The sequence below is a fragment of the Aethalodelphis obliquidens genome, unplaced genomic scaffold, assembly GCF_003676395.1.
Source record: "Aethalodelphis obliquidens isolate GAN/ISIS:26980383/991018 unplaced genomic scaffold, ASM367639v1 scaffold44, whole genome shotgun sequence".
Taxonomy (NCBI): Eukaryota; Metazoa; Chordata; class Mammalia; order Artiodactyla; family Delphinidae; genus Aethalodelphis; species Aethalodelphis obliquidens.
Genome location: NW_020837988.1, coordinates 493,672 through 514,825, shown reverse-complemented (window position 1 = coordinate 514,825; position 21,154 = coordinate 493,672). Strand labels below are relative to the sequence as shown.

Sequence of the window (21,154 nt, the reverse complement as noted above, 5' to 3'; positions counted from 1 at the left end):
GGGAGGCTCTCCTAGGAGAGGATGCCGGCCCTCCAGGTTACAAAACCTGGTTTTAAGAGGGAGGAAGATGAAGACAGTGATAAGTGGCGCTGCCGGCGTCTCAGAGGAATATTGTTAGGGATTTTCTATCTTCCCTTTCATATCTCTTTAGCCTTCTTAAGTTAAGTATGAAAGGTGTACAGTAGCAGCCTACACACAGCTTAGTTTCTGTACAGGAACAACGTAGAGACGCACGCTGACCCTGCTCTGCCTGTCGAGCAAAACGCAGCTACTTGTCAGTCACGTTGCAGAAGGAGGCTCCATGCAGCGAAGTCAACCGTGATTTATCCATCTTCCTTTTCTGCTTATTCCTGCCTCACTGGCAGAAGAAGTTGTGTCTTCTCATAGCTTCCCACCTATGGCAACGGTGGCCCTGAACTCAGATGAGGGGAAGCCAGAGGGCCCTTGGCTCCGACAGCCAAGAATGCACCGTTCCCCGTGGGCCACAGAACTCACTGGACCGCATGGTCACAGCCCGTGGCAGGCAGTTGAGCCGGGAGCTGGGTCTGGGGCGGGGAGTGTATTTATTTATTCCTGGAACGCTGCTGCTGTCTGGTCATCGTTCAACCGAGTGCTGGTTAAATTTTTAAAGAAGAATAAACTGCATCTGGCTGTGAAGAAACAGCCCCCGAACTCACAAACAGACGTGGAAATCATGGACCAAGGCCCTAAAACGGACGGATTCGTGCGAAGGGCCTGTCTGGTGAGAGCTCATCTGCTCGCGGTGAGATGGCCCAGGCAGAAACCCACGTTGTGCTGGGGAGTCTGGACACAGAAAAGGAAGAAGCTGGGAGAAAATGCAGAAGGACAGGGGATGGGAGAGGCGGGAAGCGGAAACCACGGTGGGTGCGAGCGGCCACGGGAACAAGCAGCAGACTTTTTGTCCCAAAGCAGAAGAGCGTCAAGGGCATGGGGACAGGTTGGAGGGTTCTGGCCCCCAGAGAGTTCATCCCTACAGCAAGCCCCCTGCACGGCCGCAGAATGAGGCCCTTATCTCAGGAAGGGGCATCTCAGCGGTCTCCCGGGACACTGCGCTGGGGCGGCAAGACCACGTGCCAGGAGCAATAGTGGCCGTTCCCACCTGCAGGAAGCAGCGTACGGCACGCTGCCGTCGAGGCTGCCAGACACGTGGGGCTTGACACGGCAGCAGCAGAGGAGACCCGACGGCCTCTGAGTTACTCCGCGAGAGGGGTTCCCGGCTTTCTCGGGGGAAAGTGTAGTTCCGTCACCCAGAGCCAATTACAGAGTCAAAAGAGTTTCTAGATAAAACCCGGAGCTGCGTCCTCTCTGGCGGGCAGCGTTGTTGTTTAGAGAGAGATGCGGTGGCACCAGCCTGGCTTTCGCTGCTGAGAAACCCGTCAGGCAGGTGTTTCTGCCAGAGGCTCTTCCTCCGCGCGTGCAGTGAACCCGACGCTGAGAGCAGCTCTCCTCCTCTGAGCAGTGTTTGTAGCCCTGGCTGGCTACCGTGTCTGTCTGGGTGAAGTCTGCTCGATGCGTTTGTAGCAAGTGCTGGGGAATCAGTTTCCCTGAGACTTATCGTATTAAGGACCGTTGGCCCCTGGCTCCCGCGAAATCAAGGCCTTGGTTACTGTGAACACCAGCAGCAGGTGCCCGCGGTTGTCGGGAGATCAGGCTTGCCTGTAAGCTTGGGAGTCTCATGTTTGTTTTAGTTTTTACGTTCGTTTTGGACCCTCCAGTGAAAGTTTTTGCAGCGTCACTGACTTCCCTCAGCTGAGCTACCGTACCAGTGGGCAGCCAGCGCTTCCCTGGAGGGTCGGGGCTCCCACGGTGCCCTGGCTCTGCTCACCTTCCCGTCTCCCAGAAGCTGCAGCAACGTGCTGGCAGATGTGGGCTCCACCGTCCCGGTGCATGGCGCCACGCACTGGGTCCGCGAAGAGGCTCCAGCAGAACGTTCCATCCACGGCAACATTAAGGGTGGGTCTGCAGTGCAGTGGCAGCCTGGGTTCTGTTCAAGGCCGCACGTGAAGGAGGGCGGGGAGAGGGGTGACAGTGTCAGGCGGGTGGAACTGTGGCCTTCCCCCCGAGGGGGGCGAGTCTGGAGGCTCAGGGGTGCACCAGCTCCAAGAGGGAGTCGGGAGCCTGCCCTGCGGCCCCCCACGGTGGGAGAATCCGTGGCCCGTGTGCGACTGTGAAGGTGAAGATGATTTGCTAGGAAGCGGGCCCATCCTCGCGTGCTGGTTTCTTTGGAAAAACCGAAGCCAAAGGAAAAGCAGACGGCTGTGCTGTGATGCTCTCCTGGAGAGTGTTAGCAGCTCCGCAGCGTCCCTTCCTCCCTGTGGAACAAAAGCACAAGGCAAGCTGGTTTCAGTTTTCTCTTTACTTGCCTCTCTGTGAAGGAGGAGGTCCCACGAAAGGACGATGGCCCAGCGTCCTGAGCACCCCCCGCAGAAGGAAAGCTCTTCCTGTTTGCTTTTCCTGAAACCATAGAAGGCCTGCATCTTACTCCCTGCAGGCTGCCCTCAGAGGCACACGCAAGCCGGAGATCCTGAGCCGGCCGTCACTCTGAATTTTGTAGGCGTTTGTCCTGATTTATTATTCATGTGAATACAATGCCCAAGAAGAGCCTTCGCGTCTCCGTTCAGCCCACCCACGAGGAATGACAGTCTCCGCAAGCGTCGGCAGCAGAGAGGCAATTGGTGCTTCCCTTTCTGGATTCTATCCATTGGCACCAACGAGCAGAAGAGCTAGTTCACAGGCCGGCCAGAAGCGCCCCCTGTGCTGAAATGGTTGTTAGAAATTAATCTACGAAGTGAACACTGAGGAGTGTATCCAGGATTGATGGGTGAGCAGAGCACTTTAGAAATAGGCATGTCTATCTCAGGTAGGCTTTCTTGGGAAATTGCTGCCGTTATTTTATCAAAAAGAGAAAAAGGAAGAGAAGGACTTTCCTCGGGTCTGCGGTGAGATGCACGGTCAGGTTCATTTTCCTGATGGCCTCAAAGCCCTTTTTCTCACAGGGTCATTAGTTTGTTTAGATAGTTTGATGATGGTTTGATTATCAAAGTTAATGCAGTATTCTCTTTAATATTTTTTATTTATTTTGAAATAATTATTAATTTCAGACTTGCAGAAGAGTTGCAAAGGCAGTGTAAAGAATTGCTGCATCTCCTTCACCCACATTCCCTCAGTGCTACCATTTCAGCACATTCCCTGTGCCATTCTTCCTCTGCACCTCTGTGAGGGCGTGTAGGCAAGGACACACATGTACATATTTTCTTTTCTGAACCATTTGAAAGTAAGTTGCAGACTTACACCTAAATAATGCCTCTTTACACCTAAATAATTCCATGTGTATTTCCTAGAACTAAGGACATCCCATGGCACTGTATTCTTTTGATAATTGCTCTGAGAAGTTATTTGTACAGGGTAGCAGCTCTCCAGGTCACAGGAGAAGAAGACCCTGGAGTGGACGGCAGCCTCGGGTTCTCCCAGGTGGCAGGTGGGGTTCATCCTCTTGACCTTTCCGTGGAACCAAAGCAGTGATGCTAATTAAAATCAAGATTCTCAAGGCTCAGGGAGCTTCTCTGACAACATACGGACACTAACCAGCCTTGGGCGGCTAGATAATCTGCCGTATTATGATGTGGGAGTTAAGCCTTGGAACCCACGTAAGAGCACCTTCTCCTTGGTTAATTGGAGGCAGAATGTCTTCCTATTCCTTGGTAGTTATGCTCCCAGACGCTTTTCTGCTTGAGAGAGAAATGGGAAGAAAGGAGGCTTTTGAATAATTATCAACATGAATAAGGAGCTCTCTCGCAAGGCTCAGGGAGCTGCCGGCGGGGAGTCACGGGGAATGCAGGCCCTGCGGGCCTCTGGCCGAGGGAATGGACCAGTCCGGTACCCATGGTCCGGAGTGAAGGCGCCGTGATGCTGGGCATGACAACAGCCACTCTTGGAAAAGCGGCCTTGAGCGCCCTGAAGCTGGCCGTGCGTGTAAAGAAAGACCAGGCAGCGTGCGTGTTCTCGTTGCAGAGGGTACAGGCCACGGCAAGCCAGAACCTTTGCCCTCAACCACACGGGGCTCTCACCTGCAGGAACCTAACCATTTAGTGTGTCCGTCTTCAAAGCCGCCTCCAGGCCAGAAGTGGCCTTTCCTGAGAGGTGCTCTGAGGCGGCAGGTGAGGGGAGCCCTGTTTAATTTTGTCTGAGAAAATAGGGCCTGTCTCCAGGGAACGCTGGCAGGAGGTGAAAGAGGCCCCAGTCCCTTTTTAAAAAAATTATTGTTAAAATACAGTCTCCTTGCGGTGAAAGAGACGGTTAAGCAGTAGAGAAGGATATAAAATGAAAAGGCGGGATCTCCCTCTCCCCAGGGACCACTCCCGCTGCCCACTTGACATTTCCGTAACCTTCCAGAAGGCTGTACGCGTGCATGAATCTATACACTTTGTCCCTACGTTGCTCACATGGGCGTGTGGCCTCCTTTGCGTGGGGCCCGCTCCTTTCCTTTTGTCCCCAGGCCGGGCACTGACTGTTTTCCAAATCCTCTCCTCTGCCCATTCTCCTTCTCCAGACTTTCTGCACCAAAATGCACTGGCTTCAGTGGGCGTCCAGGCCTTCGGTGAGCACATCTCCAGAACTTTGGGTGACGCAATGCGCAAACTAACCTCTCTTTCTCCCATAACCCTTGGCGTGCGCTCCTGCTGTGCTGGCCCTGCACGGAGGCCCCCCGCCCAGCATGCTGACCTTAGGAAGGGCAGACCCCAGCTGCCGCCCGGCGGCCCAGCCCACTCGCTGGACGGTTCCCTGGTGTGGACGTGACCTCCCAGGAGGCGCCCGCTCCTTTCTGCCGCTGGTTTAACTACATGAAGAGTCAGGGATACGAGCCCACCGCTGGCCGTGTCCTCACCACCCCTCCACGGGGACCACGGCGCGGGGCTGAGGTCAACTCCCCAGACCGGGGCTCGGGACGCGGGGACGGTTCCCCTAAGACGAGCCAGCTGCGTCTGGTCCTCGGCGCAGACGGTCCCCACCCTGCGAAGCTTCCTCTCTCCTTCGTCGCGCTGCTCACCTTTACTCTGGCTTTGTTCTGCTCCCTCGTGCTCTCCCGGGGTCGGTTTGGCATTTTGCTCTGTAACGGCAGCGTGTTCGAGCTACTCACACTCACCCTAAGTCCCGCGCCGGTGACCATGAGGTTAATTTCTATGTCATCGAGACACCAAGGTGTAAGGCACAGGCTTGAGACCAGCACACGTGTGGTGCATCCTGGGTGGCCTCTGCCAGGTAAGAGTCACAGCCGAGAGGCCCACAGCCCGGCTCAGGCTCCGCCCCTTCCCCACGGCCCCCCGCAAAGATGCAGAGGCTGTGAGCCGACCGACCGTGCGCCACGCGGGGCTCCGGGTGGGGAGCGGCGCATCCCAGATCCCACCCGGGGCTTTGCCACACGTCTGCCATCTCGCTTTCTCCTGGATTCATTTTACTCGTCGATGATTTTACCAAATGGGTGGGAGCGTCCAGAAAACAGAGGAGTGAAGTCCTGAATCCAGAGCTACGGCAGGAGATAGACTGTTAATAGTGTTCCACTCGTCCTTGGCCTGTAATCAGTGGCCGTCTCCACGCCGGGCACGTGTGCTGCGTGTGGCGTCGTAGGTCTGTATCAGGCCTGGTCATCTAGAAAGGGTCGCACACATGCCGTCCCTCTGACCTCACAACAGCCGTGGGAGGTGGGTGTTCGCATCCCCGTCTACCTTTACAGAGAGGCACGTGCGCTGCCCAAGCCGACCCCGGCTCCTGGCCTCTGATTGGGTGCTTCATCCCCACCGTACCCCGGGTCTCCGCCTGGTGTCAAGTGCGTCACCGCGAACACGGAGGCCGTCCGGTCTCGGGGATGGCCAGAGGAGCTGTCCGGGCGCACATGCTGGCCCAGCCGCGCTCGGGCCACTTCCTCCGCCCTCCCCCCCGAATCTTTGTCCCAACCGGTCGTGGGGACCTCACGTCCCGCGGGCATCCTGGCAGCTTCAGTTGGCGAAAGGTGTGGGTGGCCTCCGGAGCTGGGGCAGCGCACACGCAGCCGTGGGGTTCTGCTCACAGCTAGCGAGTGCTGCCTTCACCTGCTGTGTCCTCAGGTGGCGGAGGGCCCCGAGGCCGTGGACACGCCAGCCTGCCTGGTGTCCCCCGCGCCCTCCATTCGGTCCCCGGGCCTCTTCTGGCTGCCTCTCAGATCCAAGATGGCGCCCGAGACCCATTTCCCGCCAAGCTGATGGCCCCGGTGAGACTGGCTCACAGGTGGCCGGGAGACTCTTCTCTACCGTAAAAGACAATAGCTGGTTAAAGCCATTGTTTGTCTTTTCCCCAGGGATCCAAAGGGCCCTGAGTTTAATTATCCCGTGCAGTGGGTGGTGGTGGCGCGGGTGTGGTATGAGGACAGTTGCATTTCTTGCACAAACGTCTTGAAAGACAAGTAGTTCAAGATCTTCTCCAATTTGACCTAAAGGAGGCTATTTCTGCCCTGATTTCGCTGAGTTGCGGAGCGCTCATTTTTAAAGCACCGGGAGACCCTCTGTGGTGGAAAAGTAAGTGCTGACTGTCATCGAGCCAAACCCGTAAAAGCAGCCGAGCTGCCCCCGCCCCTTGGGGACGGGTCTTCCGTCCGGTGTGATCCCCCTCGGGGTCAGATACCCTCCTGAGCCTTGGACCTCGGCTCATCCTCAGACCCCGCCTTCAGCTCTTCCAGACGCGGCCCCCCACGGCTTGCCGAGACCCTCTCACAGCCACAGAGCTTTCATTCTTTGCCGCCGCCTGCCCGCTCGGGGTTGGGTTGACCCGGTCTCCGCCATCCCCCTTGGCCCCCGCCAGCAGCACGGTCACGGCACGCAGCTTACATGCCGAGGATTTCCGTCCGCGCGTCACCACCCCGGGCTTCACAAGCTGCGCAGCCTTTTAGGAGGAGCCTCCTCTGGACACGGCTTCAGAACTTCCCGTCCTCGGGCATCATCCCATCCCCAGGCTCCTCCGTGTTGATGGTCACGTGGTCCCCCTTCTGAGACCTTGGGATCTCTTCGTTTACTTTGTTTTTTATTTTTCTTTGGCGGCGGAGCCCTGGCTTTGAGAAATTCTCGTTGGAAGCTGATCTGCGAGTACTCTGCAGGAGGTGCTCAGGGGAAGGTGTCAGTCTTTCCTTTGAGCCTTGTGGTTGCACAGAGGCTGTGTGATGTGTTCACAGGACAGACGGACGGGCCTGGAGCTGGAAGGACGGGTCTCCAGCTAGCGGAGGAGAGAGAATTCACCATGTCGCCGTCCTCTTCCTCTTAGGGACTTCTCCATTTATTTTTCTTCCCAGAAGTTGCTTCTCGCTCATCTTTGCGTAGTCAGTGAATACCAGGAATCAGTGAAGGAAGTAAGCTCTTCCTAAGGAAGCACACGTGCCAGCTGCTGGGAGCACCCAGAATAGATTTGCTTGGAACCTTCCAGGCAGTGGGTGTTGATTAATCGGAGTCCCGAAGGATGTTCTGCTCACAGCCGAGTCCCCGAGGCTGTAACACTTGCGTACAAGACTCCTGCCCTGAGCGTCTGCAGCTTCTCCGTTCCCTGCTCTCAGATCTGGCTGGCTTGCCTGGTTCCCTTGTTTGGCCTCCACCTTTGCCCTCACACTGACCTTGGGACCCACCGAGCCTTGCTTCGCGGTTGGAATATTCCAGGTTCCTCAGCCACAGCCCTGTGGACCTCGGGGCCAACACCTCTTTGCGGTTACCCACCCCGGTCATGACAACCAAAAAAGAGTTCAGACGTTGCCAGATGTCTGCAGGGCGGGGTCAAAAACCTTCCCTGGATGAGGACCACTGGTGTCTCCGAAGCAGGACTCTTTCTTCTCTGTTGTCATCTTCACAGCGGCGTCTGGCCGCCGTGCTCTGTGGACGTTGGTTGCTTTTGGTTGGTTTCACTGACGTATCGAGTGCAGACCCTTGATTAATTCTTGGGGAGAAACGTCGTGCCCTTTCTCCCTTGAAGAGTCCTTCGACTGGCTCACGGTGGCCTGTGCACGTAGAGGGGTGCAGGCCGCAGGCCCTGCTTCTGCTGACCTTTGCCCCAGAGGCACTTCGTGCTCCTTGGGAAGGCGGAGTGTGAAGGGAAGGCCCCACCGCCCCTCGTGCAGGTGGCAGGGCCCGAGGCATGGGCAGGACCTGCAGCATGGCCCCCGCAGAGTGACTGGAGGGGCCCCGACAAGCCCCTCACTCGTTCGCCCACGTACCACCCAGCAGTCACTGGTCTGAACTCGCCTCCAGTTAAAAAGCAGGGGTCGCTTACGATAATAAAAACCACCCCAGAGGGCTTCCCCGGTGGCGCAAGTGGTTGAGAATCCGCCTGCCAATGCAGGGGACACGGGTTTGATCCCTGGTCCGGGAAGATTCCACATGCCGCGGAGCAGCTAAGCTGGTGTGCCACAACTACTGAGCCTGTGCTCTAGAGCCCGCGAGCCACAACTACTGAGCCCGTGTGCCGCAACTGCTGAAGCCCACACGCCTAGATCCCGTGCTCCACAACGAGAGAAGCCACTGCAATGAGAGGCCTGCGCGCCGCAACAAAGATTAATCCCCGCTCGCTGCAACTAGAGAGAGCCCGCACACAGCAGCGAAGACCCAACACAGCCAAAAATAAATAAATAAATAAAAAAAATAAAATAAAATAAATAAAAACCACCCCAGAAAGGAAAGGCCTCAGTTAGGAAGACCTTAACCTTGAATTTATGGCGTGCTTTCCACCAAGACATGTTATTTGATAGGAGGGCGGGGAAAGTATAACGAAGCTAGATTCTCGAGGAGAGCTTCTAGACGATGGGGAGGAGCTGTGACGGAGGAGGTGAGAAAGTGCGGCCCGAGACTCAGCTGTCGTCACAGAAGCAGCAGCAGCAGGTGTCATGCGCTCCCGCACGTGCTGGGCTCTGTGTGAAACACTGTACGCTCAACCTTCGTGGCAGCCCAGGAGGGGGCCCCAGCTGTTCTCCCCACTTTACAGATGAAGAGAAGGGGTGGACGCCGCTTCGCAGCCTACCTAGAGCCGTGCTCTGTTAAAGGTGCAGGGCGCCTTAGGCCAGCTCAGTCAATTCACGCTGCCCCGTAGTACCGGCCGGGGATGGGGCAGGGGATGGGTCACTGTGTCTGCAGAACACCTCCCAGAACTCTGTCTCAGAATCACCTGGGATCCTGGGACCCCAGCATGCCACAGCCTTCCGGTGGCTGGGAAAGCGACAGGACACCCCTTCCTCTTGTGCGGGATCAGACTCCCAAAGCAGCGCTGCTTACGCGGCTGGGATTCCAGACCGGCCCCCACCCCTCCGCCAGGGCAGCTCTGCCCGCAGCCCGTCTTCACGAAGTGCCCTGGTGGACCCAGGTGGAGAGGAGTGAGTGTCCAGGACGGAGACTGCCTTCTCGGGGCACCAGCACAAACCTGATCCAGACCGAAGCCACCAGCGATGCCTGCCACGGCGACCTGTCCGCCGGTTGACCAGACGTACCTAGACCGCCGAGCCCAGGGAGGAACGGCCCAGCCTTGCCACTACGCTGACCCCTTCCTGGTTGAAGATTAATTTCGGGGCTGAGATTCTAGAACCTCCCAGTTGGAAGACAAGAATAACACAGCTTTTACTGTATTACAGACAGGCTTGCAAAGAACCAGACGTGGGACAGTATCCCAACCTCTCAGTTCAGGGGCCACTGCCCTCATTTCCACCCACATCCCAGCCGTTCAGCGTGGACGCGTGCCTGCCGGCCCCGCGCGTGCGGCCTCGTGCTCGTGGCTCCGTGACGGGACGAGAAATAAAAGAGGCCGTGGCCTCACTGGCGCCTTCCCGGCAACACGGCCCTCCCGCCTGGGGCGTCCGTCCCGAGGCTGCTGGGCAGTTTACAGCTGAGTGGCGCTCTCTGATTGTTCGCTCTGCCTCGCTTTCGAATCCCGTTGGCCTGCAAATCCTCCAGAACGCGTCCTGCCCAGCCAGCCCTGATGCCCTGGCCACGCTCCTCCCCGCAGAGGCCCAGAGAGCTGCTGCCTGGGCTCTAATAACCTACTGACCGCTCCTTCTTTTTCTTTTCTCTCCACAGTGCGGCAAAGGAGCAGAAAACTTCGACAAGTTCTTCACGCGAGGGCAGCCTGTCTTAACGCCACCCGATCAGCTGGTCATCGCTAACATCGACCAGTCTGATTTTGAAGGGTTCTCATATGTCAACCCCCAGTTCGTGCACCCCATCCTACAGAGCACAGTATGAAACTCAGCACCGAGAACAGGCGCCTCCCCAGCCCCTGCCCCCTGCCCCCAGCCGTGGGAAATGATCCTCAGCTCTAAAGTTTGAAGGCCACCGCCTTGTTTCCAGGGGAGGCCTGAGAACTGTAGGGTTATTAGTCCAAACGTGATCAGCTGTTCAGGGTCTCTCGCAACCGAGAGCATCATCTTAGCGGCAGATGGCGTCATGCACAGCATCCAGTTTAATTGTGTAGAGGTCGCATCTGGCGGTAGGTTAACCCTTCCTGGAAGGCAAACAGACTCTACCCCCCCCCTTTTTTTTGGTACAATTTGGCATGTTTTCCAGACCCTCTGTTGATTTTCACCATCCGGATCCCCCAACCAGACATGTTCAAAGGAACCCGCCCCAGTCCAGGGAGCCGGAAACATCTCCGCCCAAGACATCTTTGGAGTAAAAGAACGGGGAGCCCAGAGAGTGAGCAAGGTGGGACCCGGGGGAGGTGGGATTGGGGCTTCAGAGGACCCACTGCTGGTGTTCTCTGCCTCGATGGAAACGGTCCCTAGGGCCCAAGAGGCCGGGAGGAATCTGGTCCCATCTGCAAGCTCACTGTTCCCAGAGGTTGACAGTCGTAACCCACTCACAGTTACGGTCCAGCAGTTACCAGTTTAGAAACAGAGGAAGAAGACCTCAGATGAGTGTTGGGGGCACCTGTCATCTCGTACCCTACTGGCTGATAACTGTCTTGATACTTGCATTTCTTTTTAAGAGGCCAAATCTTCTAAGGACTCCGCTAAACGAGCATGTGAAGTCATTTCAGATCAAGGGTAGGTCAGTGCGTGTGATGTTCATTTTAATCTCTGGGAGATTCTTCTGGATCCAGGGTGCCACCCGCGATCATGCCACTACTCACAAGTGTTAGCCAACCCCCCTCACACCGACACTTCGCTGCCTACTTCCTAAGAAGCCGGAGCGCACACCTCCCACCCCTTTTGTACTTATTTATTTAATAGGCTGCGGTGTTTACGAGAGTACGATGTACAGTAAGTTAACCCAAGTGTTGACTGTAACTTCAGCCCCTAGAATTGATTCCCCTCCCGTCTCCAGCCCTCGACATCCTCTTGGGATGAACAGTACGGTTTTGGTCCCCCATTTCCGGTTCATGTTGAGTGACACACCTGAAGCTGTAGAACAGGAAACCTGGATGCGTATCAGCTCAAAGAGGTTTTATTGCTAGAAGGATTTCAAAATGTTTTGCAAAGGCATCATGCAATGAATTTTGCATGTTTAGAATAAACCTTAATAACAAGTGAATCTATGTTATTGATATAATCGTATCAAGTACACAGAGTATTATAATAATTTTATAAGACACAACCGTGCTACGACTGTGACGGCTCCGGTTTCTAGTCTGCTTTTCTGATTAAGTGTTAGCTTCTTTTTGTGCCGCTGTGCTTCCTCTTCCCCACGCCGACTCCGTGCGTACCCTGCATTGGCACTGTGTCGGGCGTACTGACTTTTTATTGCAGTAGATCTGATTTCGAAGGTGAATGGCTACTTTGCATGATCAATTAGGCTTACATACACATATACATAAAAATATTCGATTCTACCTGCAAACGGAAGTTTCGTCGGGGGTGTGGGGTTACTGTCGAGGTGAGACTCCTCTTAGCCTCTGAGCCCTGTCGCCTTCGTCACGCTTCCTCCTGTGGTAGCAGGAGATGTTCGTGCAGGTGTGGTGTCGTCACGGCCCACGGGCTGCACTTTGCTCGGTCAGTTCTTCCCTTCAGCCTTGTTGCTGCTGGAGACTCGGGGTAGGAGGGACGGGAGGATGCCCTTCCTGACGTGGGTGTGCAGATGCCCCGGAAGCGTGCCGTCCATCTCACCGTCCTCGGCACGCTCCGCCGTCCGCTACCGCACGTGCAGACGTGGTGAGCACAGCCAGGCCCCGGAGCCGTCAGCAGACGCCCTGGGGGGGCTGCAGATGCTCTCCCAGGTGTTGCTAGAAGCGGCCTTCCCTGTCTTGTGAGGAGCACTTCCGTGGGACGCAGCATCGCAGTGCGGGGTCCTCAGGGGAGCCGGTCAGAAAGAGCGGAAAGAACGTTTCCGAGGGACGTGGTTGTCAGTCCTTACAGGGGCTGCTCTGTGCCCCGTTCCCCAGAAGCGTGTCCCAGCGAAGCGGCTTCTCACTTTGACTCTCTGGCTGTTTGCCTGAATTCCAGCTGCCACACGACCGCTGAGGGGTCTTAGGGGTGAGAGGCCTCGGCCATCCTGGGAAGCCTTGACTGGAGGAAGAGACGGGGTAGGGAACAGGTTAGACCAGAAAAGAGCAAATTCTTCCGCCACCTCTTATGGACCGTAGACTCAAGGGCTCCAGAGGGGCCCCGGCTGCGGCGCTGTGGCCCCACGGGTCCGTGCACGTCCGGGGGCCGCATCTTCCCCAGGTGCACCTCGTTTGGTCTGATAGAAAAGGGACCCAAGTATAGAAAGAGCCTAAGAAGCAGAAGGGCCGGTCACCCTGCCCCGGAATGGAGCAGCAGCAGGACGGCAGATCCCCAGCTACGCCCCAGCGGGGAGGAACGTCCCAGCAAGGAGCCCGCGGGGTTGAACCACGTGTTCCCAGCCTCTCGCTGCCTGCTCATGCTGAGCCCCGGGCAGGTCACGCTGTCCTTCACACAGCCGACACGTTTCCAAATTATTCATCTTTCTCTAGGAAACATCCCAGCTGGTTTTTATCCTTTCTGAGTGTGTGGCAAAGTTTTCAAGGAAATACCGTGTCTGGGGGGCCCTGTACTCTGCGTGAGGGACTGCAGGCTTGAGGACAAACTTGGGGGGAAAACAGTAGAAGCTCCAGTGCCAGCGACGTGCTACCGTGATGGGGCGTGTTGGTGCGTCGCCATGTCCCGGATGTAGATAGAAGCTGATGCTTTTAAAAACTCTGAGCAACCCAGGACAGTTCTGCTGAAAGCACACGTCACGTTGGTAACCGTCAGCAGAATGGATTGATAAAGGTCGGTGGCTTTATCCCCCTTCGTGGAGGCCACGTGAAGTAAAGCCACAGGGAAGGGGCCGCCGCTTCCAAGGGGCTGGGATAACAAGGAGGCCCTGAAGGGCCCGAGAAGGGTCAGCCCCTGTGTCGCTGGGGCCCATGGAGGTTCAGGCCCGCAGGGGAATCCAGCTCGAGCTGGGTCCCCCGCCAGACGCTGTGATGCGAAAGGCCGTTTAGATCGGTCCCGTGACCTTCCCCTGGGAGGCGGCCGCTCCGAGGCTGCGGCCAGTGCGCTGGCGGCCCTCCTCTGGGCATCGCCTGCAGACCCACGAGGGGTTTGGGTTGAAGGAAGAATATGGGGTGCGCAGCCCGCAGAGGTGAATGGGAGGTTCGCTCGAGGCTGGAATGATTCAGGAGGTCGGTAGGAGACCCCGGGAACCGAGCGACGGCTCTCCGTCACGTCTACTGCTGTTTTGTTCACGTTCACGCAGAGCCTCTGCCTTGTCGTGTCTTCGGAGATGGTTAGGCTTCTTCCTATCAGGATTTTGGGGGAAAGCCAGAGGGTTAAGAGATCTCCGGAAACTTGGTCTGAGACGGTCAGCTAGGAGAGCGTGAGGACCCTGATTAGCGCGATTCAGCGAACGATTGTCGAGCCCCTCTGAGCCACGGTCCTTAGCCGTGGTCGGCAGGGAGTTTAGGGAGGAGTGGGTTTGGGTGCGGAAGGGCTGGCGGACGCTGGCAGCAGGAGGAAGCCGGCAGGGAGGGAGGGGCGCTGCGGTCCCCGAGGCTGAGCCGCGGGTGGTTTCCGGTGCGGCTGCTGGCCCTCGTCCGCCAGCATCTCCCACGCGCCAGCAGCGCCCTCCCTGCCCCCTCGAAGAGGCTCCCGGTTCTCTGGGCGGGGCTGAAGCATCCAGCAGGTGGGTTCGCACCCACTTTTCCCCTGTGACTTCCTGTAGCTGGGGGTCCGGGGAGAGGGGAGCGGGGGCAGAGCAAAAGCAACTAACACTGCAGGCCCCCCCCCACCTCCCCGAGTCCACGTAGCAGGAGGGATTTGAGTGTGTCGCCGGCGTTTGTTTGCTCAGCGCTGAAGGGCGGACAAAGTGAGGGTCTTGTGTATGTAAAAGCCTCAGAAGGGAAACACCGCCTGACAGTCATCTTCTCACCTTGGTCTTGTGAAGTCGCCTGTCTCTTGTGCCATCTCCTGCTTCTCTAAGCCCAGCAGGGGCAGCACTGAAGAGACGATCGAGTGAACCTGACGCGGGGCAGCGACCCCGAGACGAAGGCTCTCAGCGTCGCGGGGACAGGGAAGGCCTGCCGGTCACAGGAAGCGGAAGGCGTCCTCGCTGTTCGCGACCACACCCTAATTTGACAGGGAGCGTTGGGAAATGTTTTTAAAACCTTTTCCTTGAGTTACTTGGGTTACATTTTGTGAAATATACTGACTGTCAACGTTTCTGTCATTTCCCGTGCGGGCTGACGCAGCACCTCTAGGGAATGCTGTATATTTCTGTTGTTAGAAAGGTTACCTGCGTTACACGCGGGTGAAGGCAGCCGCGTAGAAATGGTGTTGGCCACAATTCTGTTAATCCGATAATGTCAGGGGCTCGTCAGGAGGGTGAAGGGCGGAATGACCAGGACCTCAGCGCCGCTGATGTGTGTGATCGGCTGTCCGTTAATAACGGTGTAGGTCCAACTCAGTCATCAAACAGCCTTAAAATGACCCACACTAAGGCCCACACGTTCCAAAGACGTTTTTGAAACCTTATGGAAGAAATTAATCTGTTAATTCCAACAGAACATCTGAATATACTGGGCTATTTGTACTTTTTTATAGAGAACTTTATTAACTCAATTCTTCCTTAGAAATGAGTCTTTAAAATAAAACTACTGACAGTTTCATAAGATTCCAATCACACGGAGCCTGTAGGAGGACTCAGCTGGGGTCAGCTAGAGCGCCCCTGTCCTGCAGTCCCACTGCGGGATTTTCCCATCCAGTGGGGTATGGAGTCCTCATCACAATGACTGGAAGTCCAGGTGGAACACGTTAGCAGAATGACGCCCTCCGTGTTTTTAATGAGACACTGGGGACAACTGTCTAAAGTCTAGAAACTTTGGGACCGCGGGAAAGATGGCTTCATTGTCCCCTTTCCAGATGCAGCTCTGGGACAGCTTTCCCATTTCCTTGCCCTGTGAGGCTCTGCGACCACCTTTTGGCATGGGGATGGGGGGCGCCTCCTCAGCTCTGTCTCCTGCCCCCACGGGCCCCCAGGTCTCGCATATATGGTGAAAGTTCAGTGATGCCCTGCGAGAACTTGGTCCCTGGGCGACTCAGAACTACCCCGACATCCCCAAGAAAGAAGCGGCAGATGTGTCCATTGGCATCATCTCTAGTGAGTAGACGGGACCCTACTTGTCAAGGCTACTTTATAAGGACCTTTTTTTCTAAAAGAAGACAAAAGGTGGCTTTGCATTTTCTGATCAAACAGCTCTGTCTTTGCCCCTCTGCTTCACTTTAGGAGTATTTATTCCTGTGATTGTTGGTAGATTCTTGGTGATACTCTTCCTGGAAAACTGTGATTCTTTTCTTGAGGGGGTTAGTGGACCATTCAGAATCATCCGTGAAGGCTGTTTTCCTTTTGAGTGTAAAAATTCGCCTCATGTCTCTTCTCTTAGGGTCTTTTCGAATGTCTTTTGTAGATGGTCAGAAACATTTGGAATCACTGCCTTGCTGCATGAATTTGGGGGAAGGGTGGGCTGAAGGACAAGCCGTGTTTAAAGCATCCTTGAAAAGGAGCCTATATCAGACCCCAAATGTGTATGGAGGAGGGAGAGGAAGAGACGGAGGTTGCAGTGTTCCCTTCTGTCAAGCACCTGCTGGCAGAACGTAGAGGCCGTTCAGCTGTCAGGTCCCACTGGGTTTATCGCAGGTGAAACGGATGTACAATTCCTGCATTGCTCTAGTTCCATAACCTCTAAGCTTTGTTTGCATGACACGCTTTGTTAGATACATTAACTGTAGTTTGGAAGCAAGTGTGTATGAATAAAGATAATGACCATTCCTTCGTGTCCCCGGTCTCATTTGCATCCCTCTGTGGCATCACAATGAGTTTTCATCGTGTTCACCTGGCGAGTGTAGCATTTCAGTCTGGGTGCACCCTGTGGACGCTGCTGTCTCTTCACCTGTGTCGTGTGTGCCTCTCCATTTAGGGTCACTGTCTTTATTTCCTAAAATACTTCCTGCTTTGAATTGAAACCCAAACAGTTACGGGGATAAAAATAGTGGCAGGTCATTTAGTCTTTCATTTACGGAGGCCAGGGCTCGTGCCAGCTGGGGAACAGCGCAGACGGGAAGGTTGGCGTGGCCCCCGCCTGCCAGGTCCCTGCACCCCGAAACTGCACAGGACACACAGCAGCTGGTGAGGATGTCGTCCCAAGACAGAGACCCACCCTGGAGGAAGGGCTCCAGAAGGAATTCAAATCTTGGGAATTTTTCTCCAGAAACAGACGTTTCCCACGCATCCTGTCGGCTGCACTGTGCGCTCAGCTTCAGGACTCCCCGCGTTCAGCGTCAGCAGCCTTCACCCTGTACTTACTCACGGGTGAAAAACGGGGGGAAATTTTCACATGTGAAACAGGTAGCCTTCCAAAACACCCAGTGTCTTAAAACTCAACACTCCCGAGGAGATTAGCCTCAAAAAGAATTAAAGACCAAGAAAACAAAACGAAACAAGCAAATCACTACTTCTGGAAGCCGCGGCGGTCTTGGCTCGCGCGCTCACCTCCTTCTGGGGGGCTGCTCCCCACTCTCGCTCTCGGGGTCATCCGATCCCGGCCTCTCCCGACCGGCTCTGCCCTGTGGTCCCTTCCTCAAGGTCCTGCCCCAGTCTGCTCACTAGATGACCCAAGTGCCAGTGTCCACGGGGCTAACGTCCCGTCCGCAAGCTGCTGTATTCCCCCTGCATCTCCCGAAAGGTCAGGATCTTCCCGCTGCCGGTTTAGATGAGGAACAGCAAGGAGCACGTCTAGGGCCCTGGGAGCGGCGAGTGGTCGCTGGCTTCTGGGCTGGCCCAGGCTTCACTCGGGGCTGGTTGCTCGCACAGGCACACGCGGCTCATGGCTGCTGCTCCGCTGCCTGGCAAAGAGGCCATGTGGAGGGCGGCTTAAAATGGCTCTTCAGCCTCTGCCCTCGCGCCCACCAGGTGCTGTTTTATTTTCCGTGCGTCAGGCCCGCTGCGCGCTCTCTTTCCCTTTGGCTGCAATGCGGGATGGAGCGCGTGCATCCGGCACAGAGCAGGGCAGCGTCCTCGGAGCAGCTGCCACAGCGAGGGCCTGGCTCAGCCCACCGCGATTCACCCCGCGGGGCAACCCCAAGGCCCAGCAAGATCAGGTGGGCAGGTCCTCCTGGCGCCACGGAGGCCTAGGGGGTGGCCTGAACACCAGGAGGTCAGGACTGATGTATCATTAAGCTCGAGATCGCGGCTCCCGGCTGCCCGGGAACCCTGTCCCCGGCCCCCCAGACACACACGCCTGGTACCTACGACCCAGGTGGGGCTCTGGCTGGGCTGGCAGCTCACGGCTGAGCCAACTCAGAGGGTCGCTCAGCTTGATGTGGACCCCGTTGCTCCTCCCTGTCCCCCGTGGCTCCTCCCCCTCCCCCGTGGCTCCTCCCCTTCCCCCTCCTGGCTCCTCTCGTCCCCCCCGTGGCTCCTCCCCTTCCCCCTCATGGCGCCTCTCGTCCCCCCCGTGGCTCCTCCCCGTCCCCTGTGGCTCCTCCCGTCCCCCCGTGGCTCCTCCCCTTCCCCGTGGCTCCTCCCCCTCCCCCTCATGGCTCCTTCCCCCGTCCCCCTCGTGCCCCATCCCATCCTCGCGTGGGCCTGGCGCCCGTGGCCACCTCCTCTGGTGCATCCACGCCCGTGAGCTTCTCCCCTGCTTCACCCTGCGTCTCCCACCCCAGGAGAGGCAGCCCAGGGGCGGTTGAGAGCAAAGCTCTGTAGCCATCCTGCTGGCCTCCCCCCGGTGGTAGCTGCTCGATCGGGGCCGAGTTGTTTGTGTCTCCCGGGGCCTCAGTTTCCTCGCGTGCAAAAGGCGCTGCTTATGACGGTGCGGCCCCATCGGGCCGAGGGTCTGTGTGGAGCGTCTCCCGCAATGGACGCCAGCTTTCACGACCCGGTGGGAGCCCCGGCGCAAGGCCCCCAAGACCACGCCGGGCCAGGGCTGCAGCAAGAGCACGGCTTCTTCTCTCCTTCAGCCCTTTTTGAGAAACGGGGCCGCGTGCCAGCTGATCGGGGGGTCCCCGGTGGGAAGGTCATCAATGAGCCAACCTCGGCCTCCAGGAGCAGGGCTGATGGGGGCGTGTGCCTGGATGTTCTGTAAACAGGACTTGGGTCCTCGCGAGAAGGGGCGGCTGAGCCGCGAGGGAGGGAGACTGAGGGGCACTGACGAGCCTTGAGGCACCCTGGGCTCAGCAGCCCCCCGTCCCGCTCTGCGCGGGAGGAGGGAGGGAGGGGCCCACGCCAGCGATGAGCAGCAAACGGCTGTTGAAAGAGACAGAGTGAAAGCGTAACCCCCCGGGGGACCCGAGCCTGTGTCACTGTGGCTTCAGAGGCTCCCCATCCCTCTGCCCCTCTGTCCCTGCCCCGAGATGGTGGGCAGTGCGCCTTGCGGTGGCAGGGGCTTCTCTGATTGTCCTGTGTCCAGTACCAGCCTGTGTCCAGCTCTGCCCACTTACATCCAGTCCACCAGCAAGACCTGCTGGGTCTACCCTAAAGCCGTGGTTCGCTACTGGGGGCAATTTTGCCCCCTGGGCAGACGTTTGGCCATGTGTTGAGACATTTTTGGTTGTCACAGCTGGAGAGAGGGGATACTGGCGTCTAGTAGGTAAAAGCCAAAGGCCAGGGATGGTACTAAACGTTCTACAACACACAGGGCAGCCCTCACAGCAGAGGATGATCTAGCCCCAAACGGCAGCAGTGCTGCTGCGGAGAACCTTGCCCTGAAACAGGCCCCCAGGCCGTCCACTTCCACCCGTGTCCACCGGTCTCCCCGCCTGGCTCCTGAGGCTGCCCTTGACCCCCGCCCCATGGCCCTCTGTGCATCAGCCAGCGTGACCTTGTCTGAACAGGTCCTTTACCTGCTTAAAGCCCTCCAGTGGCTTCCCATGATCCTTAGAATAAACGCAAATTTCACACTACCCACCAGCCTCACACAATCTGGCTCGTGGCACGTGAATTCAATGGGTAGGAGGTAAGCTCAGAAAAGTGCTGGCTTGATTACTCACTCCTGTGTGTGTGTGTGTGTGTACCCTTTCCCATCAGCATATAAGCTCTACAAGAAAACCGAGCTGGTCCATCCCGTTCGCTGCGGGATCCCAGCACCTAGAACAGTACTTCACACATAGTAAGGCTCCAAAAAATGTTTGTTGCATGAATAAATGAGTGAATGGAAGCCAAGACTGCTCTGAGCCTGGCAAGTTGTGACCCAAAGCATAACCGTGTCATGGCCCGGGCGCTCGAGGTGTTCGCAGGCTGATTAAGGAGACAAGACGTGCATGCGAGAATCAATTCAGGACCAGCTCTCAGCACTCTTCGCGAGCCGAGGAAACCCAAGCTATCAGTCTGTGCCACCAGCCAGCACCTAGAGGCACTGCTGCTGCGGTTACATTTGGGCGGTTGTTGACGGCCCTGAGCTTTCTCTTCTCCAGCCTGTTGTGTGCTCTGGGGTGAAATCCTGGCTCAGCTGAAACACTAACACACACGGGCAAAGGCGACAGCCCACCCCCTGGGCGGGGAGCAGAGCGGAGCCTGCGGGGATGTGCAAGCAGTGCTTTGGCTCTAAGAAAGCAGAACAGGATGTCTCCCTGAGATGCTTTTTTTAAAAAGCCAATTCAATAAATACATTGCAGAGAGGCCTATTCTAGGCAGGAGAGGGGTAAATACAATTTGGTTCTAAAGAACAGGAAGAGCTAGTGGTGGACTCAACAGACGGAGGGAAAAGGCAAAAAATAAAAGTACACACACGCACACAGGCACACAGGCACACACTGAGGAGTACCAAAGGCATGCCAGGCACTCTTCTGGTTACCTTAAGTGCATTTTTTAAAGCCCACAATGACTCCTTGAGGTAGGTCCTATCTACTGTGCCCATCTTACAGAAGAGGAAAGCAAAGTCCAGAGAGATTAAAGAACAATTCCCGGTGAGCAACGCCCAGCAGATCTAGCCAAATGGAAGAGCAGAGATGTGAGCCATGCTGGGGGCCTTCCTGGAGGAGGGGGTGGGAGGCTGTGGTCTGATGGAGGAAAGGATGGGTGGGAGGGGTCAAAACCACATGGAAATCAGTAAACAGGTGGGAGGGGAAGGACTGACTCGTATCCAGTGCTCGCTGCGTAATTCCCACGTAATCATCTCGTTTAATCCCCATGGCACGCCTGCAGAATAGAAGCCGTTGTTCACACCTTACAGATGGGGAAACTGAGGCCCAGGTTAATTAACTGGTTTCCAGTTCTATAACTCCTAAGCATCACAGCGAGGCTTCTCTGTCCTTTCTGACCTTGAACACTTAGGGCACCAAAGAGGCAGCCTGGCTGGGGTGTGCGGGACCTTCCCGGGGGCCTTCTCCCCTTACGGCTTCCTGCAAAGCCCACCCCATCACCAAGGGAAGTTTTCTTTTCTCATCTGACTCTGATGCCTATGAGACCAGAGGCCCTTCTGTAACTGTTTCTGGAAGCCTCTCTCCCACCTTCATCTGATTTTTTTTTTTTTTTTTTTTTTTTTTTTTGAGCTGTCTGGGTGTGGGTAGAGAGAGAAAAATAGCACTGCGGTTCTCAAAACCCAGCAGGTCCCTTTGCAGCCGCCCCACCTGGCTGGCTGTCACCTGGAGAAGCCCCAGAGGAAGGAGCAAGCTGGCAGGCGGGGGGGCTGGCTCTGGGGTCACCCTCCC

The 21,154-nt window shown here is 56.6% G+C and overlaps 1 protein-coding gene across 4 annotated transcripts in view; it reads left to right on the top strand.

Annotated features, from left to right (window-relative positions):
* Positions 1–16,277, top strand: part of PRKCA (protein kinase C alpha) — a 363,240-nt gene extending 346,963 nt beyond the window's left edge. For all 4 annotated transcript variants that reach the window (XM_027080426.1, XM_027080427.1, XM_027080425.1 and 1 more), the window contains one exon: positions 10,092–16,277. In XM_027080426.1, coding sequence (XP_026936227.1) covers positions 10,092–10,256 — 165 coding nt within the window. In that variant the 3' untranslated portion in view covers positions 10,257–16,277. The remainder of the gene's footprint in view (positions 1–10,091) is intronic.
* Positions 16,278–21,154: the final 4,877 nt, after the last annotated feature.